At 37.7% G+C, this 12,786-nt stretch overlaps 1 protein-coding gene across 2 annotated transcripts in view; it reads left to right on the forward strand.

Moving 5' to 3' along the window:
- The window catches only part of b3glcta (beta 3-glucosyltransferase a), a 128,067-nt gene extending 117,558 nt beyond the window's left edge, over positions 1 to 10,509 (forward strand). The window contains exons 14-16 of one of the 2 annotated variants that reach the window (XM_053239497.1): positions 1,563 to 1,707; positions 5,649 to 5,852; positions 6,343 to 10,509. In XM_053239497.1, the coding sequence (XP_053095472.1) occupies positions 1,563 to 1,707; positions 5,649 to 5,816 (313 nt within the window). In that variant the 3' untranslated portion in view covers positions 5,817 to 5,852; positions 6,343 to 10,509. The remainder of the gene's footprint in view (positions 1 to 1,562; positions 1,708 to 5,648; positions 5,853 to 6,342) is intronic. The other variant, XM_026935148.3, reaches the window with a different exon arrangement.
- Positions 10,510 to 12,786: the final 2,277 nt, after the last annotated feature.

Genomic DNA, 12,786 nt, shown 5'->3' on the forward strand with positions numbered 1-12,786 from the left:
TCCCCTGTGTGCTATCTGATCCCTGTAACTGATCCAGAATACAGTTATACAACTTGTTTTCACTCTCTCCAACCCCATTGCTGTTTCCTCCACATGAGATTTGACTTACAGAGCCAAAAATGGACCAGCCTCTAGCATGGATCAACTTGACCCATGATCTCTCAAGATGCAAGGAAGACCTGCATCAAGATTCGTCTCTGTGTTGGCACCCAGGTGGTCAAATGAATTTCCCCTGGCTGTCTCAACAGCTAAGTTTCAGAACTGAAGACCCAACTCTTCACTAGGGCTGTAACACAATGCCACGGTTTTTATCTGTATCTGTTTAGTGCTCCAAAAATTTGTATCTGTACCCAATCTGTGTTCAGATTTAAACCCATAATGGGTGTGGCCTAAACTAGAAGGGATTTTCATTGTTTGTTTTTTGTTTGTTTGTTTGTTGTTTATAAAACCACTACGCCCCCAGAAACATGGGAAAAAAACAGATGTAGAAATGCCGTTACTGTCAGCATGACCTTTGATTTTTTTCTCCTCAGCCACATCACTGGAGTTCATAATTAATCTCAGCTAAAGATGTGCACAATTATTCATATTTGGTTACATCTTTACTCTTCACCAAACATTTAAATGAGCACTAAGTAAAATAAAACAACCTTAGACCTGTGGGTTTTCTTCCTGAACTCACTTCTCTGTACTAGGGATTTGACTTTATAGTATTTGTTAGGGGTGTAACGATACACTCCAGTCAAGATTCGATTAGATTCAATTCACGATACTGGATTCACGATTCAATTAGATTCTCAGAATATTTTGAAGAAAATTTTAATGAAGAAAAATGATGACTGAAAAGACTCCATTTTTATTTCTAATCATAAACAATACAAAACAGTGTGCATTTTGTCTGTATAAAACTAAATAAATCAAAAATTCCTACGAACAGAGGTAAACAAAATGCCCTACAGGCTCACCATTCTCTGACCTAGAAATATTCGGTTGAAACATACTGAGCTCTGTAGCAGCATTTTAATGGAAATAGAGCTCCAAAGTCGGTTAAAATGCCTGAATTCAGTGGCCTCGTTCTTGAGCACAGTAGATTCGTTTGAAAGCTACTGAGGAGTTCTTTTTAATGGTTATAACATGGTTGTGTGACTATATAACCTATAACGCGTGTCAGTCATTGTGATCTGGAGCTGTCAGTCAGTGTGCTCTCTCTATATTTTAACTCTATGGGTTGTGCAGATTGGGACCTCTGGTGTTCAAGCCATGCAACTGCATTAGATGCAGAATTAATAGAATGTGAATCACACATTTTCACGGTGCACATCATCACGTTTTTGCGTTGCAGTGCATTGTGCCATGACGTGTCGTTCATTCATAGACCCTGACATATTTATACTTGCACAAGGATATGTTTTTGATCGAGCCAACTGTAAGTCATTTGGATAAGGCCAAATACTATAAATGTAAATCGAAATGTTGTACTGTATATGCTTGTATATTTTTTTTTAACAGAATGATCGGGTACTGAATTGTACTCTCACACTCTTTGACCCTGTGTTATACAGGATGGTGTTCAGCAGGGAGGCTGTTCTCAGGCTCTTGGCCAGCGGCTGTAAATGCTACAGTAATGATGCTCCTGATGATATGGTATTGGGGATGTGTTTCAACTCTCTGCGACTTCCTGTCACACACAGCCCACTGTTTCACCAGGTAAACACACTTCCAGCACAAACCCTGCCTGTATGGAACACTTAATGACATTCCTAGATCACTTGAAAAGGTGTGTATGAATGAATAAAATGGCATGAATTTTCATCAGGCTGATATACTGTGCCTTTTGCTTAATAATCTAACCCTGGACCACTGTGTTTTCTCATGAGTTAATTTAATGAGGATAGTTCAGAAATAAATGTAGAAGTTGTAAAAAATAAATGTAAAGAAATAAAAATAGGATAGCACAAATAGTTTCTGGGAAATGTTTCTGACAGATTTGCATGATGATCTGTGCAAGCAAAGAACTCCAGAAGAACTTTGCTTGGGATCTTAATGAAGGATTCCTGTTAAAAGGTAAACCTGTTGACAGCAGTAAAGCTTGTTGATAGCAAAATATTTGGGGCATGTTGAGCTTCCTACCTCATAACCAGCACCAGCTGCCAGTCAGGATTACTGCACATTTGCCAAAATGTGAGATGATTGGTTGCTTCAGCCGTCAGCAGTGCTTTATAGAAAGAGACAGTAAACAGATTTCAAGGTTTATTTGCAGTCACTAGAAAATGTCTGGAAGACCTGCTGTGTTGGGTATTTATGACTCGAATGAGGAATGTCATAGTGAATAAGCATTCAGAGTGTGAAAGCCTGTACCACCCTGCTGAAACAGTTTCAGCTGAAGCTATATAACTCTTAATCCTTACTGTAATATTTGCATTTAAATTCATTTATCCAGCAGACACTGTTATTCAAAATGGCATATAAATGTGGAAGAATACTGAGAATACTCCTGATTTAGAGCTGTTTGAAGAGCTTATACAGATGCAAGTGCTGCATCAGTTTCCATCAACTGTCCAGGAACAGGTGTAGAAAGAACAAGAAGAGACGATGAATGTACCTCATTGTTTAAATTCCCTTCCAAAAGTATTAGAACAGCCAGGCCAGTTCTTTTGTCTGAGATGAATATGAGACGATAGATCAGAATTTCATTTCATTTCAGCTTTCATTTGCCTGATATTTACATCTAGATGTATTAAACAACTTAGAACATGGCACCTTTGCTGGCAGATCACCCAGTTTATAGGTGAGCAAAAGTATAGGAGAAGATAGGCATGAAATAAATGAAAGTAATAATACTTGGTTGCATGTCCCTTGTTTGCAATAACTGCAACAAGTTGGCAACCCACTGACATCTCCAAACTGTTGCATTCTTCTTTTGCGATGCTTTTCAACAAGCTTCTTTCAGTTGTTGTTTGTTTGGGGGGGTTTCTCTCTTCAGTCTCCACTTCAGAAGGTGAAATGCATGCTCAGTTGGGTTAAGGTCTGGTGATTGACATGGCCAGTCTAAAACCTTTCACTTATTTCCCCTAAGGAAGCCCTTTGTTGTGTTGGCAATGTGTTTTGAGTCATTGTCTTGCTGCTAGAAGGCTTGTATTTATTTCTAACTCAGAAATTGCATTCAGAAAACAATATCAGTTCCTGTATACACTATATGGCCAAAGGTATGTGGACACCTGACCCTCACATCCACATGTGGGTCTTCCCCCAAACTGTTGCCACAAAGTTTGAAACACACTATTGTATAAGATGTCGTTGTATACTGTAGCATTAAAATTCCCCTGAAATGGAACTAAGGGGCCCAAATCTGTTCCAGCATGACAATGCCCTTTTGCATAAATTGAGATCAATGAAGACATGGTTTGCCAAGGTTGGAGTGGAAGAAACTTGAGTGACCAGCACAGAACCCTGATCTCAACCCCACTGAACACCTTTGGGATGAACTGGAACTCCAAATGCACACCATCCTCCTCTCCAGACATCAGTGCATGACTTCTTGCTGTGAAACTTGTTGTGACTGAGTGAGCAAATCCCGAAAAAGCCACATTCCAAAATCTATTGGAAAGCTTTCCCAGAGGAGCTGAGGCTGTTATAGCAGCAAAGGGGGAAAAACTCAATATTAATGCCCATGGTTGTGAAATGGGATGTGCAGTAGTCAGGTATCCACATACTTTTGACCTTATAGTGTATTTTAGAAATTGAGCATCGATATGAAAATCTGGTGTCACACAATAAAATCTGCACCAGACGACCTGGCCCTTTGTATTCCTTTGGATACAAAGCCTCGTGGGTCGTCTAACCTCATTGGTCACTGAAAGGCACTCTAAACAAGTTATGTTGTGATTGGTAATGTTTTACATTATGTAACTAACACCATAAAATACCAGGCTTTTTTGTCAGATTATCTGACATTCTTTGCTACCATGTGAGTATTGTAGCTGTCTTCTGAATGTGAACTGTTTAATTAAATCTGTAGATTGATAGCATCACAATTACTCATTTTTATATAAAGGTTATTTTTCTGGGTTCTCTGGTTTCCTCCCATCCTCCCAAAAATGTGCTGGTAGGAAGATTGGCTATGATCCAGGATGGATCCCACGTCACATCCAGTGTTTCCAGGATAGGCTCCAGATCCACTGAGACCTTGACCAAGATAAAGTGCTTACTGAAGATGAATGAATGCATAACTTCAATATAGATTTAACTCAAGACTTAATATTATAAAATTACAATTTTAAATCGACAATGTTTCATCCGACACAGAGTCATAAATGGGTCTGCCCAGCATTAATCACAGAAAAGTCTGTCCAACTCTGAAGAACAGATGATGAAGATGATTGCTAGTGAACTGTTTTTCTCTACCTGGCACTTTTTACATCAGTAGTGTCTCTTCATTTTCAGTAATGGCCTTTACTGCATCTTTTTGACTCACACTATTGTTATTATTAACCATGATATTTTTCTTAAAATTGTCCTGAGACACTCAGACATTGCCATCTATCGCACCTGTTTGACTCGGAAAACTATAGAACTATAGTAAATTACGTCCTAGTCTTTTACAGAGAGATGCTAATTAGTGATCAAACTAATTGTGTGCAGTTGTGTGGTTAGAAAAGTGGAAAATAACCTTGAGGGTAAACATTATCTCATGCTGGGTTTGAATAATTAGATATTTTGTACACTAGAGGCTCAAATAGCTCTAAGATGGGGATAAGAACAATACATTGCTTGTTTGGAAAATATTGGCTTCTTTGGAAGACATGATCTTGCAGATGCTGCTTTAAAAAGCCTCCCAACCACAATAAGGACTTTTGGTTTAGAAGTTGGAGCTATAAAATTTGAGCTCAAAACTGTGTCACTTAACTATAATAACATTCAATCAGACCTTGTTATAGTCCTATTTTGATGAAATCCACACTATTATGAGCAATTACACCCTATTTAGAAGTTTCCGCAACAAACTCTAGCTAACTTTACAACTGGGTTTTAAGAATTTAGGAGTATTTAGTGAAAACTACATCTATGCACATGCATGTACATATAGACCCAGAGTTTCTTATGACATAATTATATCAAAGTCAAAACAAGAAAAGCAGCCTACACAGCCTCCATTCCACTTAAAGTTCACTAATCAAAGCTGACAGCAGGGTGGGATAATGCTGCCTCCTCCAGCATGTCAGATTTTATTTCCAGAAGATCAGATAACCCATATAAACTCAGAGACATACCATTATTTCTGCAAATTTCAGATGTTTTTCCCAGACACGCAGTATTTCACAAACAAACAAATGGTCAGAAAACGTTCACTTGTTCAGTTTTTGGATTTGCAATCATGGAACATATTGCTTTCCTGAACTCAGGCAAACGAAGAGCACCACCAGTGCCGGGGTTTGCATTAAGTAGTTTCTCCTAGATTTATTAGGAGCAGTGTATTTGCACTAAAGTAGAACTGGTTATTCCAGGCGAGTATTCAATCGCTTTAAATCTGTGCTGACCCTACTGATTGAGTGTCATGTTCTGATTGAGTAAGTGCTCGAGTACGTGCTCTGACTGGATCCCAGATTTTCTCTGAGTGTGTCTTTGTGCTGTTTTCTTGTGTTGCCCAGGCACGGCCAGAGGATTATGCCAGAGACTTTCTAGCCCACCAGACTCCCATTTCTTTCCACAAACACTGGAATATTGACCCAATTACAGTGTTTCACAAGTGGCTAATTGATGATGTGCATGGCTCCAGTACAGAACGACTGAGAAAACCTTCTAAAGAAGAGTTATAGTCTCTTTATTGAGACTGAGACATGGACAGGTAAATGGTGAGATACTTCGTTCTAGCCTTAAAGACAAGAAATAGAATGCCCATCCTACTAAAACTGATTAAGAACTACAATTTTGAGAGAAAGAATGTGTGAAATCTAAACTTTGAGTACGTCTAGTATGTTTGTTTGTGCAGCTCGCCATAACCTGGTGCATTAAAGGCTAACCTGATTTATCTGATTTATTTTGCAGTATCATAACAATGGGCCTCATTTATCAGGCTGGATACTAACGAATTTAAAAGAAAATTGTCCATAACGTGTATTTACGTAAGAAATGTGGAATTTATGAAAATCTGGTTCAAAAATCTTAGTTTTGGCCTACAAAACATTTATACACTTTACTAAATTTACTAAATGAGGCCCATTATTTGTGGCATTAACTAATAACAAACTATACATTCCATCTACAGCTTAGAAGCCGTAGTACATGTTTTTCATCAGTTTTTCCAGACGTCCTTTGAAGATACCCTGCCATGTCTCTTTGCAGAACGTCCCAGAGATTTGTGGAGCTGCCTGGACGCCATTATGTCTCGTTCCAGCTTCCCTTAGAACAGCTTGATTGGAAAGTTCAGGATTGGGCAGGCCGGTCCATTACAGACAGCACTGCCTTCTTCCTCCTTCCTCTCCAGATATCTCTTAAACAGCTTTGAGGTGTGTGTGGAGTCTTCAAAAGTTACTGAGAATGAAAAAAGTACTCAGAAATGTTTTTAGAATGGCAAAGTGTTGTCAAATGTTTGACAGGAAATGTATGCGAGAGATATTTATAATATTGGTCATTATTTGGCAAAAATATGTTTAGATTTTTTTGGATATGTTTCTTTCTTTAATGCTGTGTATTATATTACTTATAAAACTCCCATTATTTAAAAAAAAAAAATCTCTGTGCCATTATTTAACTAACTGGATAACTGAGTGCTTTCCTTTTATTGCCTAGGCACTGTCACAGCACCTGCATAAATTAGGGTGTGTTTTATGTGGAGTAAATGTATATGAGGATAACTTGGTGGGTGCCATATGCATCTGATATGTAAATACGGGACTAGTGCGTGGGAAATTGTTTCCATGCAGTTGAAGCTGATTCAAAAATTCAAAAAATCTCCCCTTACTTTGATATTCTACGACAGTTTCATGAATCCGACGCAGATACGTTCATACATCATTCCGGGTGTTTTGAATGAATAATGTCCCTCAACAAACATGGATTTTATATTACCGAGAGCACATTCCAAACTTTCAAACAGTAGTGTAGGTGTTAAAAATGAAGTCAGTGTTTTAGTGTTTTTGCAGCCTGTTTAATAAGCGCAGCTGGAGTCTAAAGGGTTTTTAGTGACCCTACTGAGAGTACTGCAAAAGAGGTTAATTGCAGAAGAAGAGCTCTTGATGTTTAAAAAAAAACAGAGGATAAAAGAGAGGATAAAGGGAAGCACTCTACACCAGAAAATATCTGCCCTTCAAATATAAAAGCTGTATTTTGCCATGAACCTCCTTTTTCTGTGACCTTATAACAGAAAACATTCTACACGAGGTGCACGTGAATTCTCAATGGTGCTTAATCAATCACTTATGCACAGTCCATCTTAAATAAGACAGTTGTTTTGTATCATCCGTCCAAAACTGGACACACAAAACATGATTTATTGACTTCTGCTGGGGGAATTTTAAGTCACAGTGACTTTGGGTTTAACATTCCTACACTATAAATATGTCATTTGTGAGTCTTGTGGGTGGAATCATTTCCACAATCCTGCAAATTACTGCTTTTAACTTCCTGCCAGATTCCTATGTACATTTATGCATGTTTCTATCACCAGAAAAAAAAAACACCCTAATGTCCAGATTTTGTGGCTGGCCATGCTGCATTTCTAGGAGTGTTTCTGTTTACATTTACGGCATTTGGCAGACGCCCTTATGCAGAGTGACTTACAATTGTCTCGTTTATATAACTGAGCGGTTGAGGGTTAAGGGCCTTGCTCAAGAGCCCAGGAATGGTAGCTTGGCGGTGTTGGGATTTGAACTCTCAACCTTCTGATCAGGAGTCCAACCTGTTTCCATTTCACTATATGATTTGATCTATGAAAAATCAGTCACAATTAATGAGCCAAAAAAATCAATAGCATATAGGATTGAACTGTTTAGATGAAATTTAGGTGCAAACAGTGATTTTGCCAAAAAAAAAAATGTAAATTGTTAGCTTGAGAAGTGGCAGTTCACACCTCCTTCACTGGACCTGATAGTTACAGATGGATTCTTTCCACTGAACAAGAGCCTGTGTCTAATCTCAAAATGATTGTGCTTTTTTTGCCAAAAAGGGCCTGTTCTCAGTTGGCAAAAAATAAAAACATTGCAATGCCGAATCAGTGGTCCTAGGAAGAAGCAACCATTTTACTGGCATTTGCAAAACACTGAGTTATACTGTGAATGCCAATGCTAAAAAGCTTCTAATGAGCAGTATAAATAGTTAAAAGCATTAAAATTGTGTGTCTGTTTTGCCTATGGCAAGTTTAATGCTTGATTTCACTACACATACATGTATTCAAAGTGGCTTCTCATCCTTAGAAATTAATGAGACATGGCAAAATAAATGGTGGGCAGAATACACCACAGCAACAGACTAAACAGGCTATAATAACCAAAACAGCGGAACATTTTGATTAGAATCCAGCAGAGCTTGTCCTCAATTATTTGCATTTGTATTTGTCTCCATACAACTTCACATCAACACGTAGACATTTGCCAGAATAGTATACGGGTCGACCTGGAACCCTGCCAGCCCGGGATGTTTTTGCTCTGACCTGACGCCTAGTAGATTTCCCTTTTAACTCTCCAGATTCATTAAAGGTACTCAAAATGCAAAAAATAAATGATGATTGCATAGCAGCAGTGTGTCCACGAGGAATGTAACTAAATGCAAATTAATTATTGTGTTATAATTATTGTGTTCTAAACAGACACAAATTCATGTTGTTGTTGTGGTGGTGTTCACAAGGCGTTTGGTTGAGACTAGAGGTGTGCATCAGCACTGAGTTCCCACAGAATGCAACAAAAAAGTCGTGCAAGCAGGAAGTTTTTATTTTCATGTGGGGGTGAGCAAACAGTCACATATGAAGTGTGCTTGGTAAAGAAAGCGAAGTTTCTACCCGTAAATTGAGTCACAGACAACGAATTTTGCTCATTACACAGTAAATCACTGCAGCCATACTGAGACCTAGGCACCGATTCAAATAGAATCTGTATACCCCTAAGCGCCTCACTTCCACTCATCTCATATCCTATTTTAACGCCATGCTGAGATTTTGGACTGAACTGTTGCTGTGTGGGATTCAGATGGGCTTCAGTGCCTTGGGTAGGTGGACATATAAACTTTTAATGCATGGAATGAAGTTCCCTGACATTACTTTTGAGCTTTAACACACATGTTGGGATTCTCAGGGTAATCTTCAAACTCAGTTCATGAATATTTTCACTAATATATATTAAGTATGCAGTACTTAAGCTATTGTTTTTCCAAGGTGTATACATTGGTACACCCAAGAGAAGAAAGTATTAGTGTTGAGCAATACATTATATCATGGAATATCATGGCAAAATAAGAATGATGTTGAGCAAACTATTACACACACACACATTTAAAAGGCAGATATGCAGCTTTTCTCCCCAACTGGTCACCTGCAAATTCTCACCTACCAGCCAGCTCTCCCCTATCATATGACAGTTACCAACTGGGAAGGGAGAACGCTAACATGTGCTTCCTTTGAGAGACATGAAGCCAGCCAACTGCATTTTTGAACATCATAGTGCAGCGTAACGCACATGGAGGAAAGAGCTGTCTGCCCTCTTCCACATACATGAGTTCACAGGTGCACATGATTAGCTAGCGTCACTGTGATTCACACAGATGGCTGTGGCATCATCGGGATTCAAGCTTACGATCTTCTGACAATAGGGAAAAGGCTTTTCTGTTTGTGCCACTTCGGAGTATACAGTAATGATGTCTTTTTTGTCTGTAAAAATACAGGGAGGGCTCAGCCCTTCTAGTCCATTTATACCAACCCTGAAGACATATAACACTGCCCTGGTGCTTAAAATATTAAATTATCTCTTTAGAACAACTGATGTATTTTTTGTTATGTGATAAATTGTGAAAGTGTTAAGAAAATTGATCTTGTCTCTAAACAGATCTGTAAACATATGAACCCCTTATTACATTTAAAACCACTATCATCATCTGTACCGATATATGATTCATATCATGGTATACTGGTATATCTTCAGAACCTTAGAGTTATTAGACCTTCTCAGCCAAGTACATTTCTTACAATATGGAATATTTAAGAGACACATTGTCTCCTATACATTATCGAAAAAAAATTTAGCTGAATTAAAATGGGCATAACACAATGGGTTAAAATGTCCTGCAGTAAATTCAAATTGATCAGTAATATTTCATCCTTCATTTACTTCCCTAATATCACACAAATTGGGTTTTGGCCAGTGTCCAAAATGATTGTTTCCTGTACTCTACGCATCAAGAAGTAGTGATCGAATATTTCACTACCTTGTTTTATCTGAATATGCTTCATCTTCTGACTAATTGTAAAGCCCTGCTGCAGTGTTGTTTCATGGTCATGAATAATCAGCATATATAGAGCATGGTCTGTTACTGACAGTGTAATTTAGATGAATTTTTCACAAATTTCTCTCAAATGTCTTGTGAAATTCAACTAGGAGCTGACATTGTATTTATGTCCCTTTAGGATCTGCCAAGTGAGGAATTTGCTGTAATTATGTTATGTAATTATATTTGTGGGGGTGGGGGTGGGGGGAATAGGGAATAAAAAATAAAAAAAGTCTGATGAGTAAAATATGGTTGACTGGTCAGAGTAATGTTTTTGTAAGATGAAAGATTTCCATTTTCATGCTGAAAACGTAAAAAAAAAAAAATGAACACAAAAAATGATATTAGCAAGTAAAAATATCTTATATAGTAAAATGCATATAGTATTTCCTACTATAAGATTATAACAAAATAATTATATGATTATTAAACCTATTTCTAGGCATTTCTTTTACTAAATTCAAAATTGAAATAGTCTCTTAAAATTAACTTTTTAAAAATTAAATGTAAATGTATAATGAGTAAAAGCATCTTAAAAACAGGCTGGATAATATATTTGATTTGTAATAATCTCATAATAAGCAATATTAGATAAATTTGCCCATATTCAAGATATTTTCACTTCCTAAAATGTAGTTTTGCATCCAAAAACGCTATTTTTAATAGATGCTATATTTAATGGATATCACATCATTTAGTTTTGCCTAAGGAAAGAAAGCTAAGTGGCAGCATCTGAAAGCATGCAGACCCTTCCTCAGCCACCAAATGGGAGATTTAAGCACACATGTTTTGCTATGCCTGTAATTGATTTATCTTCATTAGAATTTTGGACTATTTTACTGGCATTGACAGCACTGTTGGACCACCACAAGAGACTTTAAATAAAAACGGCACTTCAATAATATAAAGGACTCTTATGCACGATCTCATTTACGTTTAAATTTGGTAGGATTTTTACCCAAAGCACCTTAGGAGTGAGATATATCATTAGTGGCTCAGCGGTGGCTCTCTGGCAGTCCCCGGAACCTTCCAGAACTTTACCTGTTGAGTTACACTCAATGTCATCTGTTATTTGAGTAATTAGAAACAAGTAAACAGCACATTTCTAATTAGGTTAGGTCCCGTAAAATGGGAGCTCTGTATATGAAAGCGGCTATAATTTCTACCCAGTGTCTTCTGCATGGGTTCATATTGCAGTCTATTTGCGAAGTGCTAAAAAAAATGATGTTGTCTTGGTTCTGTACTGCAGCACACACAAAGGCTATGAAGATAAACTGCAGAATGTCAGCCTTAATTGAAAATAAACCTCCGCCCTGAAACTTATATTGAAATGTTTGTGATGTGTTTAGCAAATCTGGGGTGGGTTGATGCTGTATTTATATTATTCCTGTGAGAATTTAGCAGCTGTCTGCTGTGCTGACATCACAGAGAGACACTTACAATGGCATGTAATATGAGTTACAATGGCATTTAATAGGAGGAAAAAAAATTCAACAATCTCAAACATAAAGGAGCGCAGTCATATTTTACTGTTAGCTAATAAAAACAGAGACACAAGAGCTTCTCTTTGCACTGAGGTTCAATTATTATCATATTAATGAGAAATTCCGGATAGTAAGTAGTGGAGAGAGCAAACTCTGGAGCAGACGTCCCAGAATGCAAATCCACCATCATGCAGTTGCCCTGATTTATGCCAGAGACTCAGCTTGGCTAGTTAGCGATCTCCAAGATGGCAAGCGTGATGGTGCTGAAGGAGGCATTAGCATGAAAGGTAAAGCTTTGGAAGCTGATTTGTTTGAGCAGAGTGTACAGATTAGGAGGTAAGAGCGCTGGAGAGATTAAAAAGCTAAAGCACTGCTGCATTGCTCTCTTTAGGTAGAGATGAATTCCCACTGTACCGCTATCAGAAGGTAGTCGAATAGCATTGTGGGTATTCAAGGAAATCGTTACACAAAGTGAAAGTAGACCAACATGTTGATGAAAGAAGTTTAAGCTAAAAACATCTAAAAAGTAAATCTTGAATCCTGTTAAAGGTCACATGGAGATCAGGTTGTTTAATGGATTTTTCATTTAAGGGTGAACTACAGGAAGTACAGTGACTGTCACTTTGCACACAGAAGCTGCTTTTATTTAGTATTTTAAACAATTAAGATATAGCCTACCATATTTTAATTATTCTTCAGTTCAGTTTGGTATATTCACACGAGGTAGGAATACACCCTGGATGGGACGCCAGTACATCACAGGACATAAGATATGCATAATATATTTAATTAGTGGTCTTGAGGTTTGTTATTTTCAATCACACCTGTTCAA

Source organism: Pangasianodon hypophthalmus, chromosome 14 (genome assembly GCF_027358585.1).
Source record: "Pangasianodon hypophthalmus isolate fPanHyp1 chromosome 14, fPanHyp1.pri, whole genome shotgun sequence".
In the NCBI taxonomy this organism is placed as follows: domain Eukaryota; kingdom Metazoa; phylum Chordata; class Actinopteri; order Siluriformes; family Pangasiidae; genus Pangasianodon; species Pangasianodon hypophthalmus.